Here is a 16,093-nt window from a genome sequence, read left to right as displayed (position 1 = left end):
CTATCTGTTTCACAAATCTCGTCTTTGTCGTCGAATTTCGCAAGTTAATTCTTAACTTTAGGACAGCTAGGTAAATTGATGTCCTGGGAAGAAACTGACTATGGCGACTGCATATATTTAATAATAAACGAATGGATACTGTTACGGAGAGAGGGGTTGTTTAGGGATAGAAACAATCTTATCATAAGAAACCTTTGTGAAACAGGCCCCAGGCTTTTTGATGCCTTAAATTACTTCAAATTATTCAATAAATCCAATTATCTCTAAAGTTATAATGTGTTAATATTATAAAATTATCATTTTCCCTCCTCTTCTTACTTATATATATTTTTCCATTTTTTTTATTTTTCATTGTTTGATTGATTTTTTTGTGTTGTTGCAAACTTACTGTCAACAAAATATATAAATATAATATATTCAATGTCCCTTGCTCTATCATAATTATCTGTCTTCAATATAAATGCAATGACAAGCGAGAGAAAAGTCATATTTAAGGACACACGAGACCTTCCTCAATTACAGATAAATTTCCATAAAACTTCATGCTTGAACTATTTGCATATAAACCTGTTCATGCCCAAAAAATTGGGGTATGTCACCAGACTATTTATAGAGTTAGAATAAATTGGATAATCCTTATTATAACATGCAAAAAAAGTATTGAATGCTATTTATAAAGTCATAGTAGATATTTTCCATTGAAACTGTATATCCAGATGGTAAAGTATGATAAAAAATGAAATTTATTTTTGAAAACCATGTTTCCAGGCTATTGAATAAATTTTCTAATGATAATGTTATTTTTTATCATTGTAACTGATTGAGTTATCTCCCATTGATATGAAAAGAAATGAGAAACAAATGCAGTGGAATAGAAAGTGTATTTACATCATCATGATATCACAGATAATTGTTCAAATTAGAAACATGTAGTCATTACATGTATATTCATATAACAATAGTCATTACATGTATATCCATATAACAAGTGGTCAGTTACCTTTCATAAAATACTGATGTAATGACTTGATGATTTTACCATTGGATGTCACTCTGACCTTACCCATGTTTTTCTCTGACAAAATAGACTTTATACCATTCACAGGATCTCTGTGATGAGCAATGCAAAGATGGTCATAGTGAAGACCGGATGCTGCAATTTTGTTAGCTGTAAATTTAGACAAAATATTTTCATCTACAAGATGTTTCAATGAAGAAGCATTTCTACTCAATAAAATAGCATATTTGTCATTCTCAATAACAAAATCTACACTAAAGCTGTGTTTCAGCATCATGGCTCTAGAAATATCAAGGTGAAGCACAAGTCGCTGTAGAGCTTCGGAATCCGCTAAAGCGTCATGGGCGTCATATTGTGCGGTGCATAAATCTTTCATAAGATCCACTTGTTTGTAAGACTTTCTGTTGGGAACAGCTTCTCTAAATAGAGGTAGTGTGTCTACGAACCCAATAATGAAGTCACTGGGTCTTAGTCCCACTTGATGCATTGCACGGATTATAACATTCGAGTCGAATTTTGCATTGTGAGCAACTAACACTATGTTGGAAAAATTTTTCAACCATGTAATAAATGTTTCTATACCATCCTTTGCATTCTTACATGGCACCTGTACTCCATTCTTGAACATAATATTCTCCTTCACAGCAATACCCGATACAGCAGTGGCAGAGGGTGAAATGGGCTGTGTAGATGGAAGGATATACTGTGAAAACGATTTCTCAGAGGCATATGCACCAATCTGGGTGACTTCACAATCTTTACCTATAAAATCATAAGGAAAAGGAATTATAAATCAATATGTCACAAACAAACAACATACACTTTTACATTACAAATTTATAATTCTGGAAGAAATGAAGCAGTGGCATAATTATTATGAAAATAATAGGTCAGTTCCATGCATTACTTCTGCGTCAATATATGAACACTCACCAAGGCCTGTAGTTTCCAAATCAAAGTAAACAAATGTGCACTGGTCATGGACAATAGGAGTAGACTGGGGTTTTCTCAGAGGTGGCGGTATCTCTGTAATGTTTTCCATGTCTCCTTCATTGTTGTTTAGATCAACACACGTTTTGTATGTTGTTCCCTCCCTAATCTCTGATGACTCTTGTGACTTCTGGGAATCTATTTTCTTCATTGCCCTGATCTTCTTGTAAGCAGGTGTATCTTCTCTTTCCTTGTCTCGTTTCCTTTTCAAGTCTGTTTTCTTTGCACTGGAACTAGTGACTTGTTCAGGAGAAAGAAGCAACTTCTTATTTACCTGTAATGAAAGAGGGTATGTTCAAAATGATAACTTCTTTACATGGAAATACATGTGTTTATTGTATTGTCTTATAGTTATGAAATATACAAATTACTATACTACATGTATATACCTGTATTACATATTGATGTCCTAAATTTTTCTGTGCCACAGCAGCAGCAATACGAAAGTCATTACTCTCGGATCCAGAGTAGAAAGTGGACTTTGGTGTTTTACTTGCAACTGTATTGTTGAAACTCTCATTTGCCTGTGTACTTCCTAAGTTGATCAATTTTTCAGCCTGTGAAATGTAGAATCCAAAGAGAGATAATAGATCAGATTTCAAGTGTTGGTTAGATAGGTAACGGTGATATGGAAGTTGCTGTGGCTTGTAGGTTTCAGGAGAAGAGAGAAATCAACACCAGGTATCACATAGGCTGTGGTCTCCATAGACATGTGGTGTTATGGCCTCCATATTTTTCTTTAGACTGCTCAAATCTTCTTGATTTTGACTGATGCAGTATTTGAAACACTTGCTGATATGATTTATGGTTTTGGAATTTAGTTCTTTGTAGTTCTTGCTCTTCTTCAAGTCATATAATTTATTAGTAAATTGTTTCATTGTATGGTTTTTATCACTCTGTTTCTTTAGGGCTGGGTTTACCTCCAAGCGTGCTCTTGCAACAGTTGTTGAATCATTGTCCATGATAACAGTGCTGACATTCACATCATTTTGGCCAAGTTCTTGCAACATCTGTATGCACATATCTGGTTCCATGGCTTTTGCACTTTTGGACCAGTTCTTTCGACAGTCATGGATGGATAGATCCTTTCCAGATTTTTCAGAGTTGTCGCATACTCTACAATAGCTGTTGCGAGTTGCAAAATTGACAATTTTCCCCGTTTCATTTCCGATCATTGCAGCATGACCTGCAAAATTATAATGTATAAATTATAAAAAAAAAATTCATGCAATAAACGAGTAATATCACAACTAAATTACTGTATGAAGATAAAATGTACTGTCTTACATTTTACTTATTGCCAATGTGACATACACTAATCAGTCTATTGAATTTGGACTATGAAACAGTGGAAGATGTATTCAATTTTTATAAAAAAAAAAAAAGAATATCCCTTATTATTTCACTAACATCCACTAAAGAGATAAAAATGTACTTCATGCCAGAAATGCCAGAAAGTGTAATATATTATACCATTATGGACTTCAGTGTAGGTCGATATGTGGTTATAGGGAGTCATGGCAATTGATACTGACCAAAGACACAGAGAGTGATAGCGAAAGAGTAGGCGAGGTCGCTATCATTTTCTGTGTCTGAGGTCAATATCAATTGCCATGAGTCCTATAACCCTAGTAATGAATTTGACCGTTCACTGAAGTCCATAATAGTTATATTATATAATCACTCAAATTGAATGCACTGACACAGTTGTAACTGAACGGATTAGCTGTCATTATGTCACAATAGTTAAATTCACGCTTCTTATAATATTACGTCATGTACTACGTAACTTTAGTGCAACCAAATGGCATGTTGTGTGGTATTATTTTATTTTATTGGAATGTTTAGAAAATAAATTATATACCTGACAAACTGGAATAGGATCTACCTGATCCTCTTTTCTGCCACCCGCCATCAAATGATACAGACAGCTCATTAGGTGTACTGTAAAACAACATAGTTCATGTTAGTATATGTAACCTTGATTTTCATATTTATATTATAAGCATTGCAAATACTATAAAAAAAATGTTTGATAAAAATAACTGTCACAGTACACAGGTTAAAAAATGTTCAATATATTTCTGTTGCTACAAAAGTAATTTTGTACCTTGATGATTCCTTCTCGGTCGCAGCCATATCGTCACAACTCTTTTTGGCCACTTCTTCTAACGCCTTTCCTACTTCCCTCTCTGTTTTCTTCAAGGTTTTGTGGCACACAGATGGAATATTAAGTACACTTAATAGCATTGATACTTTCTTCTGGCCAATGCCTGCATGAAGCATACCTATAATATAAACAATTTTATATACTGTTCTTTTTACAACATAATAACATTGAAATTTTTGTAATTTATGATTTATAATATATCTGGTGGTTCAACTAGTATACCATTCAAATATCAAATAAAAATAAAAATGTCCTCAGAATAAAACTGCACTACATTTTTGTTTGTAGTACATGTACATATAAAATTTAATTATCTATATACAATGCCTACCAAGAGCCAGTTTTGTGTTGACATCAAATGCTCTTGATGGATGGTCACTGTCTATACGCGAGTGTCTCTTTCCTGTTGGAACTGATACCACCATATCACAATTCACACACTTTATTTGTAACATTGATGCCAGTCCATATCTGATCTCACCACAAATATTTGTGAAGTTCAAAGGCTGTCTACAAAATTCACAACCTTCAATCAGTTTGTCGATGACATGCTGAATTTCAATAACCCTTCTCCCTTCGTTCCACTTTATCGTTACATCATCACCAGTGTCTTCACAACCTATCACCATTTCCTCTTCCTCGATGTTGGATGGCACTGACATACAATAGTCATGCTCAAAAGGTACATATTCTGGCAAATCGATGGATTGAGAAGTCTCGGACAGAACAAGACCTGCATCATCATGACCTTTAATAAATGAAATGCACAGTTATACAATAATATGCAGGATATACATGAAGCCGTTTATACGTCCGTATGAAACATGTATGAAAGAGAATCGAAAACAAGAAATCATAATCAAAATTTTCTGACACACATGTAGTCTCTTTTTTCGTAAAACACATTGAGGAAATAGTTTAAGTTATTATTATACCGAGCATTTCAAGATTTTTAATGTTGATATTTTGTTTTCAAATAATTTGTACTTTTACTATTGATTTTCGTATACTAAGGGGTCTTATTCATTGTAAATAGGCAAAACGTTTTATCAAATCACCAGAGCATACATATACAAATAATCAAAAATGAATTTACTCGAGACAAATAATCTCTTTTTTCAATTTGGTGATTAAAAAAAACAAAAATGAAATACATAGGATTAGTCATGTAGAAAAATGTGTCTCGTCATGAAATAATCTCTACCATAAGAAATGTCCCTGATTTGTGGTTTTACATATTTAAGAAATTGTGGTATCTGCAAAATAGACACAGTTTCATCTGACTTTTAAAAACCAATGTTTATAAGGTTTACAATTTCTAACTAAGGCTAATGATTAGCAAAAAGTTGAACACCATTTGTTAATATCATATCTAAAACGAAATAAAATCCAAATGAACTGCAAAAATTGAACATCATTTGTTAATATAATATTTATAACAAATGAAATTCAGCATATAACTAGGAACTGTAGAATCGTATTTGAAATGAATTTAAAATCAATTTCTTTATTGAAATCATCTACTTTGAACTAACATATATTAGTATATTAACCTATGTAAACAAAACATGACATGGACCTTGTTAACACAACAAAGGTTTGGAGCTCTAAATCTGTCTTTCATCTCGACAATTAACGTTTAAATTTTTGATGAACATTGGATAGACCTTAGTTAATTGAATATTTGTATTTATAAAAAGAAAAAAAAACAAATTTGAAAATTTTTCGCTGAAACTCTCTCAATGTCCATTTAATGTTCTTATATAAATAATTCAAACTCAGAAGTCCAATCAAACTATACAAATCCGGATCAGAGCAAACAAAGACCCCTTAAATATCAGAGGTGGGGGATCAGGTGCCATGGAAGATTAAACATCCCCTGTAGACCGGTCACATCCGACGTACCATGTGTGCTTCTTATCATGATAAAGCAAACAGCAAAATCCGTAAACAGAAAAATACGTAAGTAGTAAAATCCGCATCTAATAAATTGAGTTTAAGGAAAGAATAATATTAGCAAATGAAATGGTAAATTTTTGAAAAATATCTACACATGTGCGCAAATGTGCGGTATACAACTTCTGCCATGGTATTAAAAAATATTTCCAATCACTTTTATTTAGCGCAGTCCTATTCGAGTTTCTACCGGTGATTTTAAGAATTATCTATGTTACATGTACCTATATGGTAAAAAATGTTACAACCTTACAAGATTTTTCCCGCAATTAATTCATTCTTGCAAAGAAAACGAATATTGGACTGTCGCAAAAACTGGCTTATTAAAAATATATAACTAAGTCTTAGATATATACATTATATAATAAAATACGATTTTGCATTAAAGTAAAAAATTTAAGTATAAAATTAACTGGAATTAATTTTCAGCATACATGTCATTTTCTCCTTCTATGATATCCATATATCACAAATAAATCACTGGGATTTTACCGATATATTTTACAAGAGGAGAAAAATACAAGTTGTTTTCAGTTTTGATTACATCAATAGTGCGAAAACCTACTCAGGTATTCACATATCTTATTGATATTAAGATATTCTACACATTATACTAAGGTCATCTCAAAAGTAATGTCACAACTCTCGTCTAATCAATCTTAAATAACCAAAATTTATTGATATTTTTTTCTAAAAAAAAAAAAAAAACTTTACAATTTTGACGCTTTTAGAGAAATGACAGTCAAGATAATGAAACGAGCAATAGTGAGATTTTAAACGATATACAGATAAACTGGAGAAGAGTGCCCAAAAAATAACATGTAACATTCTTTTCATGGGACGATAGACAAAACTTGTGTACACCTGAATGATTTCTAAAAAAAAAAAAGTATTTTATATAACCAAATGAAAATTGAAGGTAGAAATCCAAATTGATATCACCTATAACGACCTACAATTTATGAGAAATGTTAACATTTAATCAGTAAGGATTTTATAGCATATGTGACATTACTTTTGGATCAAACCCCTATTTCAAATCAAGTCTATGCAGACTTGCGCTTAATATTTTTTAATCATAATGTTGGTGTTAAAACGCAATTTTTGTTTTCAAAACTGTATTCAGTTATGGAATTTCCCTCTTATTTCTTGACATAACAGCTAATGAATAAAATGGAAATAACAGTCACTCTGATTATCAATAAGATGTATTTAAGAAGACACAGCTGTCACCTGACTAGGGTATAGAAAGTACTGGGGGTAGAATCTGGTGCCTAGGAGAAGTACAGGAACTGGTCGTGCGTTGCAGGGTGAAATATACATGTACACCTATTTACTGGCTATGAGGACAATAGCAAGTTTATCGTTCCCCAAGACAGCAAACTATTTCCGGAGGCGCAGCCGAGGGAAATAGTTTGCTGTCGAGGGGGACGATAAACTTGCTATTGTCCGAATAGTCAGTAAATAGGTGTTTTATTATACAGATGCTGACTTAACTTTTGTTAACCTTTGGGAGTCCAGGGTACACACAATTATGATATTCCATATTATACTTATACCGATGCTGACTTAACTTTTGTTACGTCATAATATATACGCGTCACAATCCGTATAAAACCGGAAGTTTTCCGAGATGAAAAGCGAGGGAAACAGAATGCTGCCGGTGAATAGTTTGATGACTATTTCACCATGGGCAAATAGCACAAAAACTATTTCACAGTAGGGGCTGTTTGAAAAAGATAGCATGTTTATTCGTCATGTTTTTATATTGAACAAATTCACAGAGGAATAATAAATTGAGATATACGAACAGCATTCAAGCTCAAAGGTCATTCAAGCAATACAAATTAGAAGCAGAGCGAACAAGTACATCTAAATTATCAGAGGTGGGATCAGGTGATTTGGAAGAGTGAGCATCCCCTACCGACCGGTCATAACCATCGAGTGCTCCTTGTCATGATCGAGAAATAGCGATCGTACATATTCAATGAACTTCTTAGATTGAATACTATTTGTTATCTTAAGCCAGGCCATCTTCAATCTAACAGTGACAATATCTATGTTGTCTTTGAAGAGAATTAATTCTAATTCATTATTTTCCGGACTTTCTATTAGCAAAGACTGTGTTCCTTTATCAGCAGATCTATCTAAATACACGTATAAAGCATAATCCATAGAAGAAACAATTTCAAATTATTTTTCCGTAATCATATTTTGATTTTATTTCGACCGGATCTATCTAAATGAACTCGAAATAAAAGAAAGCCACGGACTGACGGAGTCTACCATGCGTATCTGTTTCGTATTTTCGTATAAATTATTTTATATTAATCAATGAGTAAATATGTTACATTAAAAGTTTAGACTTTTTCAAGTTAAACGTATCTATAACAGTTATAGATACGTTTAACTTGAAAAAGTCTAAACTTTTAATGTAACAAATATATGTTCAGCAAATATCTTATGGTGAAACTCTTTGCTATATAATTGAAGATATAAAAGTGTAAGTGTACTTGTTATAAGATTACAAACATATAAAGACAAAGATGAAATGGAAAATCACTGCCTATAAGTCGTAATATTCTTTATCTGAAAAGTGTTATCGTGAAATTTTATGTAAATATGTGTTTTAACCATCAAAATGATAAAATTGATTCGTGACTGTTTTACAAATTTGAAGCATGAAAATTTAGTACATTTATTAAAATATATTTTCATATAAAACTTACCTATGAAATACATTAGTGTCATTGGCCTCCGAGGAACTGATAGCTTTGTCCTCATGAAGGTAAACGTTGTTTAACTTTTGTTGCCATATTCTTCTGTTTGCTGAAATCTTTCATCATTTGAAATTTGGTTCACTTTTTAAATATGATTATGGTGTACAATGCTGACATTTAAGGTCAGACGATACGTTCCTCAGAAATCCGTTTTTGTGCATCTTCGTAATAATGAAAGATACATTATTTAAAATCATGATTACCTTGTGATTTCTAAACTGGTTTCTGATTGTCTTTAAAAATTAACAACGCTTAAACCTTTTATTTTTGGCAATTTCATTTTTTTCCCCAAAAGTATTATATGGGAAATACCATCATATGGCATCCTGCACAAATGCCTGCTAAAATACCTCAATTTTTTGTATCTTAGCTTGTAAAAGCAGCATTACTTTAATGACAAAATCTCAGAAAAAAAAATTATATTTTACTAGTATTTAGGAACGTATCATCTGTCCTTAAATAAAAATATTCATCCCTTTAAAAATCCGTCCACAACTTAAATTTTTGTATTGTAAACGTTTGATATAACATTTGGTTGTGAGCTCTTTGTTTTTCTTTAAACAATTTTTAACTTACGTACGACAAGATATTCCTGAGAATTGTCATTGTTTAAATATAAAATGATCTATAGTAAATTACGTAGGAAGAGTGATTTTTTATTTAGTTGAAGAAAAGGTTTGTAAAATAAAACATGACGGCCTTAACTAAGCGAAACAGCAATTCCTTTTTTCATCCTTGGAGTTAACAACGTACCTGCCAATAACTATTGCTTTCAAAAAAAAGGATTAGGGTAGCTATAAACAAGAAGAAACGAAACCACTGGGGAGCTGTTACAAATAATACAATGAGTAAATCCAATCCTCCCCAAAATAATCTATGAAGTAATTTTTTGAATTGAAATAAAAATTAATAAAATTATTTTTGATAAACAATCACTTTCTAAACTTTAAACACATTTCATGTCTCGTTAAACTATATTACAATGTAACAATATGAATCTCAAATGTGTGCAAAAAGCCAAGCGAGTTTCCAAAGTTTGCAAAACTTTGCATATTTTTATGATAAATATGCATTTTATAAAATCAAGTCTGACGTGTATGAAAAGTATAGCAAATTTATATGCCATAATTTTCTTGAAGTATCCTAACCTTTGTCTTTAAGGTAGGATTCTTCTCATGTTTCTAAAATTTAAAAATTAATGAAATTTTCATAGAATCAAGAAGACAATATCAGTAAGTGATGGTATCAGTGAAATTAAATTTGACCGTTTTATATTTGAGGCAAGGTCAGGTCAAGGTCATTATCTTTTTCCTTGAAATTAAGAATAAAAAATGACTGTTGCCAATCATGTGATACCTACTTCTATTTCAAAAGTTTAATGATTGTTCTTTTTGCATAAAAACATATAACTATATCGGGTCTATAGCATGATATCACCAAATTTACATAAATGATTTAACTTAACTGGATATTGGCTAATCCGAATTTTTACTGTTTTTCTTAATCTTTTAGGATATATTAGTTATTTTCATATGCTTTCTATATTTAACTTTTTCTTATTTTCACATATAATAAATCATTGTCTTATAAATGTACAAAATGATACAAAAAACAAAAAGTTTTGATCGTTTACTAAGAGAGAAAAAATACTTTTTATGGATTTTTGGCTCAAATCTGCACTTTGATAGGAAGCGTTTAAAAGCTAACAAAGTTCTAGTTTGTTTGAAAAATCATATTTACTTGATATATTTTGAAAGTTTAGTCCCTCATTATTAATTTAACTTACATTTGAAAATTTCTCCAAGTCTTCGATAGTGTAAAAATTATAACTAAATTCATTGTTCTATGAGAGGCAGAAAAGAAGATATTTTCATACGCCACCATTCCGCCAAAAATATAGTCCCTGCTAGCTTTCAAACGCAGTTTACCATTTCTAAGTTGTGCAATTGTGATGAAGAAAGAAAAATATGGCCTTTTAAATTCGTTACACCTCAATATATACAGTATATAAAACATATAGGCAAAAATACTTTGAATGTTTCATCTAGTCAGAAACCAGAGAAGAATCCTACCTTAAGTTTCATTTAAATTTTCAATCAAAGAAGAATTGCTTGCAAGAATACATGCAAATATATCCATGTAATATTACAATGGTACTTATATATATCATGTTAACCTTTTTCAGTGCTTTTGGTTTTTAATCATAACAGTCCTTTTTGGTCCTACTCTCTGCGATGCTAGAGTAAAGAAAACTGAAATAAAATTCGGTAGAGGAAGATATGACGTAGACAAACAATGCTGGACGAAGAAGCCCACGAAGCCCTGTCTAGGCGTCCGATCTGAATGTCAGTCTTTAAAAATCAGGTGAGGGGTCATTTCCTTGGCAAAGATCTTTTTTCTTTATTTTTAGAAAATAGTCTGAACAGTGTTTCATTGTGTGCTATGCAAATGTTTCTATCACAGTGTAAAAAGCCACCTTAAAATATGTCCTTAAAGAAAACAATAAGGGGTCTTCTGGTGAAATATTCAGATATATTTACATCAACTGAATATTTTGCCTTTATTTCTTATAAAGATCATTGCCATTAATCCGTGCATAAAACACACTGAGCAAGTCACGTGTGTAATTTTCTTGAACAATGGCTGTTCCAATAGTTCTACATACAATGACATATTCATCTTTAAAACAATTTAATTTTACTTCGTTGAATAATTTTTAATACAGATGTAAATATAGACAATAAAATTTCTCTGTTTGCTAGTACGGGAATTAACATGGCAGCAATTGCAGAAAAAAAATTACATAAACCGCTTACGCAGGTCATGTATTTTTCTGAAATAACTACGACATTAATTTCCGTACTAAAAACCAAAGAAAGCATTTTATTTTTTTAAATAAAACAGATGTTTTGGACTTTGTGGTAATTATACTTCTTTTTACTTTACACTATTTATAATAGGCGCGCTATAAAATTATGGTCCATTTTTCGATTTTATTTTTTAAGGATACCAAAATAATTTTCTTTGTGTTACATTTTTGTAATCCGTAATTACACCAACTAAAGGTAAAGATTGAATTGGAGATGGAGGTAAAAATGCAGAGAAATATATAATTGGATCCGAAGGATATTTGCACCACTGACTTCCTTATCTTATTCTTGATTTTTCTTTTGACTTAAAGTATTTAAGATTTTATTAAGATGTCCATCTTAATCACAATTTGATATTTACTTTAAGTATGACATTAAGTTTCCTTTATGCATTACAGTTAAGCTTAAAGCCACCTTTAAGCCTCTAAGTTATAATTAGATACTGGTACAAGAAAATATTGTTATTTCTTTTATATAAATGAAGATAACAAATCAGAAGTCTCTTATGCGACTGTAGCTCTACTGGTCTGTACGTATAACAAAGAAAAAGTAGCACTTGAATTTAAAACTTTGCAACAGGAAGCAAAAAATAGAAATATGCATCTTAGTCTAGTCTACGAGGGTTGATCCAAAAGTTCGTGGAATTTCTTTCTAAAATTTTATCGTGATTTGATGAAATCAATCAACAGGCATATTCATAATATAGAGTCATAATGCAACAATACTGGAAAATTTCACCACTTTCCAATTACCAATAAGGTCACACGAGCTTTCTGAAAATTAATTGTTATGAAAGCCGGGAAGACTTCGACTTTACGTCAAGTTTGATATTTCACGTCACGTTATAAAAGCATCTCGCCCAAATGTCCAGTTATAATATGTAATTCTACAAAATGTTGCCTTTTTCTCCATTTTTCTCAGGAAAAGCCTGATCGAGTATCCTCTCGCACCAACTTATCTTCATTTTTTACTCATATTTCAAAATACTACCCGTCTTTCCATATGATGTTCCAATTTCAGTAGCAACATGAGCAATGTCAAGAACAGTAAGGCAGCCGACAACGTCCATTAACGCTTTTAATTTGTCTAGGGGGATACGTACTTAAACAGAGCCTCTAATAAGCGACCACACCTTTTATCAACGTCCATGGAAGTTCTATTTTTCTTAAATTTCTTATGCCACTGGAAAATCAGTAACTAAATGCATTTTTCCCAAGCCTATGTCAATAATATACGCTTTTAAGATAGAGTGATCCCGGGATTTTCACAAAACGTGTGACTTGAGCGAAATGTTACGTTATCTAACAACTTAAAGATGAGCAATAAATCATCAACTTATAAACTAAATATCCAGTAAAATCAGTAAAACTCTCACACAAAGGTTTATAAAATATCAAGCAATCGTAATAATGACATAATTTTCGTTTTATATACCACATAGGGCCGTTTAATTCTTATTTCACGAATTCAGAATTTAAATGATAAGAAACACGTCTATGTCTCCCCCGCATTTCCAAACAACCGTTTCTATGGCAACTGCCATAAAGTAACTATCAAAGATATTTAAAATGTTTTTTAATTTAAAATATTCATCAAGTGTCTATATTTTCATTTGTAATTTTCAACCAATTCCACTGAATAATAAATAAAATATGAAGAAATTCCACGAACTTTTGGATCAACCCTCGTACTTGTGTGCCAAATTATATTAAAATCAGACCAAAATTGTAGGAGGAGAAGCGTTTTAAAGGAATTTCACAGAAATTTCTATTTTTAGTAACCATTGCAACACCGTTCAGCGAAATCTAAAACTGATGCACTTAATTATGTATCTTAATGCAGTCTACTTTTATGCCAAATCATATTGAAATCAGACCAAAACTGTAGGAGGAGTAGCATTTTGAAAAATTGTTTACAAACAGACGGACAGACAGACAGACAGACAGACAGACGGACACCTTACTATCGCATAGGCTCTTCTGGTCTCTGACTAGCAGTGACTAGTAGAGCTAAAAATATTGATCATTCGCCTTTAAACAAAAAAAAAGCATTACATACATTTCAGGAGAAAAATTCTTCGTGCGTTGAAACGAAGGCCAGGAATAATGGAGTTTGTAGAGAAAAAGTCACGTGATTGTAAACACAGGTAAATACTACTCACTCCGCTATTGTATAAAGTTTATCAACCAAATTAGTTTTATGTTTGGCCGAGAAAGATAGAATTCCTCATTTGGTATACATTTGTTCTGTGGGTTTCAAGGCGATTTTATTTGTAAAATACTTTATAATGATACATGTTTATTTTGTAGAAGTTCGGGCTTTACGGACCGTGGATATCGGCCTGGATAGCTCAGTGGTTAGAGCACCTGACTAGTAATACAGGGGTCCCGGGTTCGATTCCCGGTCCAGCCATATGTTTTCTTCGTGCATTTCTCCTTTCCTATTACATTTGGTGGCCAGTGTGGGGGGCCTTGTTCAGGTTACAGTGTATGTGTAAATTAGTAATTCCTGGCAGGGCCCTAGAACTTGTGTCTTCGAGGTCGAAGACTGTTTAAGGAGGGAGGAATGTAGAAGTTCGGGCTTTACGGACCGTGGATATCGGCCTGGATAGCTCAGTGGTTAGAGCACCTGACTAGTAATACAGGGGTCCCGGGTTCGATACCCGGTCCAGCCATATGTTTTCTTCGTGCATTTCTCCTTTCCTATTACAATTTCAATAAAATTAAATATGAGTTATTGTAGATATCTAAAATAATTAAAATTGTTGTTGAATGTGTAGAAACTTTATTTAATCTGTATTTATAACACAACTCACAATGCTCTCTGAAATTCAACAGAAAAAAATCTTTTTAGGAGATATCTTGGTCTGGAAAACGTTTGCCCGCATAAATTCAAATATGTCACAAGGATAGTCAGACGTGGGAAGTCTTGCTATGTAGTATTTCCTCATCGGCAATGTATAACATACGCAGACTGTGGAAAGAAAATGTAAGTAAAATTTGTGGCATACATACTTTCAAAACGATGTTAGTGAGTGTACTGGTGAGAAGATAAAATATAAGAACATACTATCATTTGTTTTCACTTTTGCGCGCGTTTGTTGTAATCTACAGGCCTCTTAGATTTGTTCTCTTTGGCGAAGGTGTGCTCCGCTTTGCTGTAGCTTGATTACTATTATTTGGCATTTAGTAATAAATAATTTTGGATTATATTTCAACGCAATTAATTTACGTAATTAAACAATAAATTCCTAAATTACAGGGGTTGCTCGAGGAATGGTCGCGTAAAGAGTGCTTGTCTGCCTGATCGATCCCGCATTTTTAATGTTTGGGTTTACTGTGTGGACAAGTGTCGATTTGAACTGGAGACCTTGGAGCTACCTCAGTGCTGTACCTGCAGAGAATACTCCACTTGCGATGATGGTGATGGAGATGGAAACGGTGGTGGAGATGGTGGCAGTGATGGAGATGGTGATGGAGATGGTGGCGGTGGTGGAGATGGTGGCAGTGATGGAGATGGTGATGGAGATGGTAGCGGTGGTGGAGATGGTGGCAGTGATGGAGATGGTGGCGGTGGTGGAGATGGTGGCAGTGATGGAGATGGTGATGGAGATGGTGGCAGTGATGGAGATGGTGATGGAGATGGTGGCAGTGATGGAGATGGTGATGGAGATGGTGGCAGTGATGGAGATGGTGGCGGTGGTGGAGATGGTGGCGGTGGAGGTCCAAGTGGCACGAAATGATGATTCCAAAGTTATCGTTATGTCAGCACAGGATGAAATAAAAATTTAAAGCAATAAAGAAAATGAAAAAAAAAAGTGATGACAGAATCTGATGAGAATCTGTAGAAGGACAGCCTGTAATATGTTACACGGATTTGAATCGTGTGCTACATAGTTGTCAATAAAAAGCCTCAAAGTGCAACTGTTTGTTTATTTCATTCTCATAACATTTTTATCAGTTCTAGGCTTAGTGCCTTCTTGATGAAGTGTGCAAAAAAAAAATATTGAGATAACGAACAGTACGGTAATCAAACTCAAATGACTATTGAAACAATACAAATTAGGAGCAGAGCAATCTTGGACCTCTAAAAAAATGGTGGGATCAGGTGCCATGGATGAGTAAGCATTCCCTGTGTCAATGGAGGAAAAATGTTAACGGGCTCTGTGTGTTATCCATATCCACTTATTGACATCCCCGAGAACGAGTATTTTGTCAAGGTATTTTTGTATCTACAAAAAGTTAACTTCTAAATAACATCTCCATATGACCCAATAAAATTTTGCTTGTGCGTAAACTTATAGCTGTTG

The 16,093-nt window shown here is 32.9% G+C and overlaps 2 protein-coding genes across 2 annotated transcripts; one reads left to right on the top strand and one right to left on the bottom strand.

The window, feature by feature from the left end:
• Positions 1–835: 835 nt before the first annotated feature.
• On the bottom strand, positions 836–4,178 carry LOC134238554 (DNA polymerase III PolC-type-like). Its single transcript, XM_062720672.1, has 5 exons — positions 4,119–4,178; positions 3,873–3,952; positions 2,398–3,194; positions 1,952–2,282; positions 836–1,780 (listed from the first exon to the last, which is right to left on the bottom strand). Exons 4-5 carry the CDS (start codon positions 2,157–2,159, stop codon positions 993–995), a joined length of 996 nt encoding a protein of 331 aa, XP_062576656.1. The 5' UTR covers positions 2,160–2,282; positions 2,398–3,194; positions 3,873–3,952; positions 4,119–4,178; the 3' UTR covers positions 836–992.
• A 4,687-nt stretch (positions 4,179–8,865) lies between these two features.
• LOC134238556 (uncharacterized) lies at positions 8,866–15,526 on the top strand. The gene is made up of 5 exons (XM_062720675.1): positions 8,866–8,922; positions 11,100–11,278; positions 13,850–13,930; positions 14,638–14,772; positions 15,046–15,526. The coding sequence occupies exons 1-5, from the start codon at positions 8,866–8,868 to the stop codon at positions 15,524–15,526; spliced, it is 933 nt and encodes a 310-aa protein (XP_062576659.1).
• The last annotated feature ends 567 nt before the right edge of the window (positions 15,527–16,093 follow it).

The sequence above is a fragment of the Saccostrea cucullata genome, unplaced genomic scaffold (genome assembly GCF_032062105.1).
Source record: "Saccostrea cucullata isolate Sc308-1 unplaced genomic scaffold, CSIRO_AGI_Scuc_v1 ctg3588, whole genome shotgun sequence".
In the NCBI taxonomy this organism is placed as follows: Eukaryota; Metazoa; Mollusca; class Bivalvia; order Ostreida; family Ostreidae; genus Saccostrea; species Saccostrea cuccullata.
The sequence above is the reverse complement of the archived record's forward strand: the minus strand, read 5'-3'. Positions and strand labels throughout refer to the sequence as shown.

Excerpts from the sequence above, each read along its gene's own strand:
- LOC134238556 (XM_062720675.1), top strand. The coding sequence starts at position 8,866 with ATGAAATACATTAGTGTCATTGGCCTCCGAGGAACTGATAGCTTTGTC. Across the intron at positions 8,923-11,099 it reads ATAGCTTTGTCCTCATGAAG|TGCTTTTGGTTTTTAATCAT; the intron begins GTAAACGTTGTT and ends AACCTTTTTCAG. Across the intron at positions 14,773-15,045 it reads GCAGACTGTGGAAAGAAAAT|GGGTTGCTCGAGGAATGGTC; the intron begins GTAAGTAAAATT and ends CCTAAATTACAG.
- LOC134238554 (XM_062720672.1), bottom strand. The coding sequence starts at position 2,159 with ATGAAGAAAATAGATTCCCAGAAGTCACAAGAGTCATCAGAGATTAGG. Across the intron at positions 1,781-1,951 it reads TTTGGAAACTACAGGCCTTG|GTAAAGATTGTGAAGTCACC; the intron begins GTGAGTGTTCAT and ends ATGATTTTATAG.